Consider the following 8,460-nt stretch of genomic DNA (forward strand, 5'->3'; position numbering starts at 1 on the left):
TATAGTTATCACATCTGTATGTATTGTATAGTTATCACATCTGTATTGTACAGTTATCACATCTGTATGGTACAGTTATCACATCTGTATGTATTGTATAGCTATCACATCTGTATGTAATGTATAGTTATCACATCTGTTTGTATTGTATAGTTATCACACCTGTATGTATTGTATAGTTATCACATCTGTATGTATTGTATAGCTATCACATCTGTATGTATTGTATAGTTATCACATCTGTATGTATTGTATAGTTATCACATATGTATGTATTTAGATGATGTTCTATGTCTAACACGGGATAATCATTTTCCTCTAGTGACGCATTCGACTTCTTAAGGATGGCCGAAGATGTTGCATTACTGTCTCTGTAGAACGAGAAACGTTTGATATGATATCTGAAAGTTAGCACGTTTTTTTTCTTTCGTAGTCGATCTGACTAAAATTGATGTAACAACAGTACAATGATATTCCAAATAATTACCTTCTTAATTGATCATCATTACTTTGTTTTTTATTTAATACCATCACATAGTTTTTAAACTAGAAACTTTTTCTAAAATACATATTTCATCTACTTTAACACGAGTATAATATTCTGTTTATCACATGATACTTATTCCTTACAAAAGCAAAAGACCAAATGCTACAGTTCTACTTCCGTGACATTTTTTCATGATGCACGTGCCATACGGTACGTACCACGTAACCCATGAAGTGTTAAAAAGGAAAACGTCCCGAAATCCCCGTCCCATCCTCTCTCTCACCATACTTCGACAAGTGTTTAATCTTTTGAGCATTTATTTTTCGATACAATAGCGTATCGGGTCAGATTTCTATGGAAGCGTAAACGTATTAGGTTGATAAAATATTTTCGCAGTCAGGAAAATATATTACTATTTGACCCTAACAGGCTTCCATAGATTTCACACCTCTTGCTGTCTACCAGTCGATGAACTGCCGATCATAGCTTTCCTTTTACAAGCTCCATCAGATATGATGAACTCGGGATGTCGTCTCCAGCCATGCGTGACCTAAGTCCAAGAAATGACCGGCCCAGTATAACGACCTATATAACATACGTGTGTCCCTTATTGATACTGTAACTTAAATTATTTTAGTATATAGGCTCCGACACTAGGATATGTACCTGTGGCAGCATACAGTTGATTAACTTTAGGAGATGGTACAATGCCTGGCCTGTGGACCGAGATTGTCACGAACAAGATCGGGAAGTTTTGTCTATGTACGCTTATCAGGTTACAACATCGCCATTTTTACTACAATTACTGGTTGTTGTCTACTCTAACGATACTGTAGAGCAGTTTGACTGTAACCATCACAGTCAGTAGTCAATTCTACTGTCATTTTCAAACAACATTCAGAACGTTAATTGTCCATAACGCTTCGTCAGATCATTAACATGTTAGTATGACTGTGTGTGTCAAAGAATTTGCTTCTCGTTAAATCAGACCCGTAAAAACAACCCCACAATTTACAAACTTCGGCTGATGAGAACTAATACTAAGGGCAACAACCCGGTTTATATTGACAAATTAACAATGTAAAATACTGTACACGGAACAGATACCAATATTTTTGTTACATAACATTGTGTTTTTACATGTGACTTGTGCAAGAACAATACAAGGAGGGTATGCAAATAAAACATGTGAGGTAAGATTTAAGAGATGTGGGCGTCCTCTGGTCACATGCTCCTATTCTATTTTCCCCGGATTTTGGTGAATTATAATTTTAGAAATTAACCGGACAAAATGTCCGGCATTGCAAATTGATTTTAGACAAATTATTTGCAATATTCAGATATCATTATGTAATTTATCAATACAGATTTAGCTATTTATACATATTTTATATCTACAACACATGTCATATTATACAATCCGAACACAATCTCACGAACGACAACTCCGCACACTTTCTGTTTGCAAATTGACCGCTCCCCAGTGTAAGACGTTATTACCAAAAGTAATTTAAATCCGATCAGAATATAACACTCTAGCAAAGAAAATTTTCACTAAGGTAGGTCTTCTTGTCATATGTTGAACTAAAACGAGCCCGTAACGAAGGACCTTACCTCTGTATTAGTATATTACGGTTTAGATATACATATCATTTGGCCAAATTAACCATATCAGCTCACTATCATCAATTTTATCATGACACTGTTAAAGTATGTAGAAAAGGTTAATAGATCGTACCTCTGGGATTTACAAAAAATATAGCCCACATGCATGTTGACCTTTTTTTTTTAAAAAATAAACACGAAAATAAACAAAAATACAACCAATGTACATGTTTTGGTTCTCTTTATCTGCAAAATGAATATACATAGCACATGTGCAGACATATGTATATAAGTACTCAAAACTGGATATTATGGCAAGTATGTATAACATGCGAGTTGTAGACATATAATTATGCACTGTAAGAATACATTTTAATATTTATGGTACATACTTTAAGAAAACTGACCGTCTAAACAAAACAAAACAGTAATACATCCACAAACACGCCCTTACACACCATTACAAACACGCCCTTACACACCATTACAAACACGCCCGTACACACCATTACCAACACGCCCGTACACACCATTGTTGCCAATTACAAACACACCCTCACACACGCCCTCACACACACCCTCACGCCCTAATAGTCACTTTTGTTCTATTTGTGGTGCAAAGTTAGTTTTTGAAACGTTTCGGTAATGAAATTACACACAATACTATCGAACACATTTACCCAAATAAACATACCACACGTTGTAAGTGACACATGGGTTCATTTCCAAAAATGCTGCAATTTATAATTTCCATAACAAAACAAAAAACTTTCAAGTGACTTTTTTTGAGTGAGACTGACATACTTGTATTTACAAAGAGCGTACTATCATTTCTATTATAAATAGCAACTCGTCTACCTTCGTGTCTCATCATCTTTCAAAAACTTGCCCACCAGCATTTAATTGTTAATACTATAGTTATCATTAATAGAAATAACTTTAAAGACGTTTTGTGAAAATCAATGTACGTGTTTACAAGTCTGCCATTTCTCCCATTACCAAAAGCATCATAATATTCTCGCATAGATGTACTGTCCTCATCCGACAACGACATCACAACCTGACGTCATCCTTAACACAGTCATAACCCGACATCGACGTCAATATCATAAGCCACAGTATGACGTCATCCTTAAAAGTCATAACCCGACATCGACGACAACATCAAAAGTCACAGCATGACGTCATCCTTAACAAAGTCATAACCCGACATCGACGACAACATCAATAGTCACAGCATGACGTCATTTAACAAAGTCATAACCCGACATCAACGTCAATAAAAATCCTGACGTCATCCTTAACACAGTCATAACCCGACATCGACGTCAATACCATTAGTCACAGCATGACGTCATACTTAACACAGTCATAATCCGACATCGACGTCAATATCAATAGTCACAGCCTAACGTCATCCTTAACACAGTCATAACCCGACATCGACGTCAATACCATTAGTCACAGCATGACGTCATCATAGTGCAAGCATGACATCGTTATTTCTCATACGAAATAACCCAACAAGGTTACATGTTACAGTCATATCTCTCGCACATATAGCTGCACGTTGTTCAAATAGATTGAATGGGTAGATGCTACAAAACATGACGAGTCGATAACAGCTGGTTTAACTTATGGATTTTGGTAAGAGCTTAACGACACAGACAGAAAGCTGTGGTGGTTTATGTGGTCCAGGAACGACCTAACGCTTAACGGTATACATTTCTACAGTGTCGAGTTAGCAATCCCTTCTTAAACATAAATAATAGCGTTTCCAAGCTTCACGTCGAGATTTTAGTTTCCGTAATGAATTATAAGGTATAATGTATCAGTTGTACTGTCACGTTTAGTGAGAATATTAAGAATGTTAGCACAAACTTTTCAGAACCAACGATGTGACCATAAATAAATGAGAAGTCTGCATTTGACGGCCACAAGGCTTAACATGCTTACCTTTAACTTCAAAATTACATCAAAAGAAAAAAGAATGATGTAATAAGGCGTAGCCCTTTGAAGATCACTTTAAATTGAAGATCGTATTTTACTTCAATAAATAACCCTTGACGATACTCGAAACGCTAATTCCACACGCAATGACAGGAACTAAATACAGCTGTTCTTGGACGTCTCGAAACTTACGGTAGTCGGCAGTGTTAGCTTGCACTTGCCCTAAATCATGGGTCTATATTTGGCATGTAAGTGGCATTATGAACACTAAAGTAAGTTATATCTCTTAATCCCTTTGACTGGCTCTACACTCACATAAACCCTAAGATTTTTCGATAGGCCATATGTTAAATCCCACTTCACCAAATGTGTTCACTAAGCATCGCACTCCTCTTCGAAGGCCTCGGCCAGCTCCTCTGGAAGTCGGAGTTCCACTTTAAAGTTATTGGGTTTTCCTTCTTTACTGAGTTTTTTCTTGTAGACGTTGAACGATGCTGCTAGTGATAACGCCATCTTTCTGGCCGTCGCTTCGGAATCGCAGAGAACTGCGTGACACTCGGTGGTTTTGGTACGAGAGGAAAGTTCGCTGACGACAATGAAGGTGAATATTTTCCAGAATTTTATATCCTGAACACCATACGATATAAAGTCTATGGGAACGAGTCCTATATTCCCAACCTCCTTCACCTTGGATGCCGCGTGCTCTCTAATCTCTATACCTTTTGAGGATATAACGATGTACGTCAGCGGAAGCTCAACCTTTTCATTTTCCCTCAAGTCTTTCTGTAAGGTACCAATCATTCTGTCCACGGGTTTCCTCACATGCTGCAGTCCAAATAATCCTTTGGTCGTTTTTTTGCCGAGATATTTTGCTACAAATACCTGTGGCAATTTCTCGATTTTAATTTCACTAAGTGGCGATTCTTCGTGCTTTTTGCGACTTTTTTTATCCGCTTTAGTCAAACGTCTTAATTTCGAAAATACTGATCCTTTAGATTTAATCTCTTTAGAATCTTTAGAATCTACAGATGGTTTCTTATTTGGCGTTGTTGTTGACTTAGAACGTTTCACTTCCGGTTGTGTTGATTTGACTTCTGGACTCCCATTTTCGGACGTGTCTTGGGATTTGGCATCTTTGCTGTTGTCACTAGCAGACGATTCGGCACCGAGTGACTCGGTTTCCTGTGTGTCGTCGTTTCTACTGTCGTCGTCATTCTCCTCGTCAGGTATGTCCAAGTTCGCTGAAATTTCTACATTATCAAGTCGTCCTAATATGTCCTGATATAATTCGGCCTCCAATGTGTCACTAATTACACTATTGTCTTCTGTAACGGCTGCCATGGCTTCCGAAGCAGACGACATAGAACTACTGTCCTCTGCGCCTGACATAGCATTGACTCATAAAACGTCACACACCAGGAATGTTCTCATAACAATGTAGTTTACCCACACATCGATTAACGCGTAACTGTGGCTCCTGTCGATCACTCGTGGGCAGGTGCTTGGTCAGTGTCCCTCTCGTTAGTAATTGACCAATGGAGTAACAAACATATAAGGTAAATGGCCGCCGTATTGTGTATTGAGAAATCAGAATTCGTTCTGTGTCCCGCAGTGAAGCCAGTTCAGGTAACACTGATTACAGGTGTGGCCTTACCTATGTGTTGTACTACGTGTATAACAGCCCCAGGTAAATGTGGCTCAGGCATGTCAAAAGGAACAGCTCAATAACAATAGTACGTATCGAAGGCGCGCGCACACATGGCTGACACACTTACCAGACATAGAAAGACAAGTCGACACGCCTGATGGCGCGTTAAGGTAAATCAGGACAACCTCATCACACCTATCACCAACACGACACTTACAAGTATAAGCTACCTAATTGGAGACTTTAAACAGTGTAAGATTGTGCCTATATACAAGCGGATAATACAATACTTTATGTCCCGTCACTGTACATTTAATTCAATAATCCATACAAATATTAGGATGTCCATAATTGTTCCTTTGATCAAGGCCCCATATCAGAAACCACACAGATAACAATGACCTACCTAATCGGTACTTCATTCATTTACTTATATAGGTGATTTAATATGTGTCCTGCGAATCTGTCTTGTGAGACTATCAAATATGTGAAAACGACACTATTCAGTACCGTTTTATAAGGTTCATTTCCTTGGAAAACTAACTTCATTCATTTACTAGTATAAGTGATTTAATATGTGTCCTGCGAATCTGTCTTGTGAGACTATCAAATATGTGAAAACGACACTATTCAGTACCGTTTTATAAGGTTCATTTCCTTGGAAAACTAACGAGATGTATTTCCATGTATCTGTTTGCTGATTTGACAGATAAATCCCGGATTACTTAGTTCCTTGATGAAGACTTACACGTTTTGAAAAAAAAACACTCCTTCATACTTCCCGAAAGTAGCGACAGCCATCTTCAAAAGTGAAAATCCAAGATAGACCATCTGTCTGCCATTTTGCATTCCCCTATGATCATATGCAATTTGAAAAAAGAGTCTTGCAAGTATTTCCCACGAAAACGCGATAACAAAATTAGACAGTCTCGAACAGTAACTATCCATCTACCTGCATATCTGCTTTGTTGTTTCTATGACTTATCAGAAACTATAACAGGCAGGAAAGGGGGCCAAGAGGAACATGGATAAAGAAATTTCGAACATCTTTTGGCAGTAGCGTTAAAAACAGTATATTGACATAGATAAGTAATGTTACTAATCCTTCAAAGAGTTCCAATAGAACGGTAAATTCCCACTGGACATGCTGCACGTGTGTACCAAATGGACATGTTGCACGTGTGTAAAATGCAATAAAGTCGTTCAGCATGTTAACGGCAATAAATATCGACATGTTCAACAAGATCAAAATTCAAATTAAAACCACGTGTTCTGGTAGGGAAACCGCCTTCTTCATTATCAAAGATACATGTACCCGCCATATAAATCTAGGTTGATTCTGGTAAGCAATGTCACGTTTCTCAAGTGAGAACCAGATTTGTGACAGGAGTTTTGATAAGCTCTTCGATAACTACAGCCTCGCAAGGAAGCAAAAACAAGCCTGCTAAGAGAGAGCACAGTTTGTCCCCATGGTGGGTATGCCAGTAGTCTGTTGAAAGATCTTGCCACTAAACTTAACGAAGATATTTTCCATCAGAAATTCAGCACCAGGACAACTGCCCACGATATTGAAACTTCAGATTGACGTATTTTGAAACATGTCATATTTAGGTAAATGGACATAGATCAATAAAAAGAGTCACGTTTTCTATATGATGTTTTGTAGATGGGACACAACATCTGGCTACAGAATGCACAACGTCTATTTTTCAGATCATAACAAAATGCTAAATGTATTTATGGTTATCTATCGTCATTTGTGAACAATGTTAAAATGACTTTTATCCAGCAATTTATGTTCAACACATCAGGATGGTTATGGTAATGCTTTGAAATGTCCAAGAGGATGTGCATAGCGTTTAGATACAGTGACGTATGACAGCCGAACTTACAGAAAGTGTTGATGTCTAACCAGGTGTTAGATTTAACAGTACAGAGGATGAAGCCCATTGTGTTCCCTCAAGGTACTCGATGGCACGAAGAAAGGTTATAAAAAATTCCTTTAAGTCGGTAATACCTCTCAATGGCTCTGTTGTAAAAATAAATACATTAAATAGTTTCATTGCTGGATACAGTCACCATGGCAACAGGTCAAATAAATGTGAAGTCCTTCTCCCAACGACTCTGTCCAGTTAAAGTTAACAGATCTGCCCTGCAAATTTATCGAAACAATATACTTAAAGTTATCTTACGATATTGTAAAGACTGAAGCGTTGTCTATTATATACCAACTATACTGACCAGAAAGAATAGTGAGACAAAAATGTTATCAATTCTATGGGCTTGTTTCTGATGGGACAATTTCAATGCTAGACGTCATTAGAAAATATTGTTGTGTTTTTTTTCTTATTTGATATATACTGATAGTAAAGTGTTACATCCATTTGCTTTCTTTTTCACTACCCCGATTCTCATTTTGATAACATGATATTACTTAGTTTTGATATGTGCTGATAGTAAAGTGTTACACCCATTTGCTTCCTTATCATTACACCGACTCTCATTTTGATAACGTGATATTACTTAGTTTTGCCTTGTCGATATTTTAACCACGAGGGTTAAATAAAGAGAATAGTATAGCTTTTAAATAGCTTGAGTTTTGAGTCCGTATGTGAATATTTGTTTCTTCATAGTTTTTCCTCTGGTTAAAGCGAGATAGAATATCGATGTTTTTACATGTCAATACCTCCCCACTCTATCTTCATCATGTTTTCATTTTTCTTCTTTTTATTAAATGGCTGTGTAGAAATGTGATCGGTATTTTGAAAAG

General features: G+C 37.3%; 1 protein-coding gene across 1 annotated transcript; it reads right to left on the reverse strand.

Moving 5' to 3' along the window:
* Positions 1 to 4,417: 4,417 nt before the first annotated feature.
* Positions 4,418 to 5,431, reverse strand: LOC132558515 (uncharacterized). The gene has a single exon (XM_060223082.1). It carries the CDS (start codon positions 5,429 to 5,431, stop codon positions 4,418 to 4,420), a length of 1,014 nt encoding a protein of 337 aa, XP_060079065.1.
* Between the last annotated feature and the right edge of the window lie 3,029 nt (positions 5,432 to 8,460).

Source organism: Ylistrum balloti, unplaced genomic scaffold (genome assembly GCF_031769215.1).
Source record: "Ylistrum balloti isolate Yb309-2 unplaced genomic scaffold, AGI_CSIRO_Ybal_v1 Utg370794, whole genome shotgun sequence".
Lineage (NCBI taxonomy): Eukaryota > Metazoa > Mollusca > Bivalvia > Pectinida > Pectinidae > Ylistrum > Ylistrum balloti.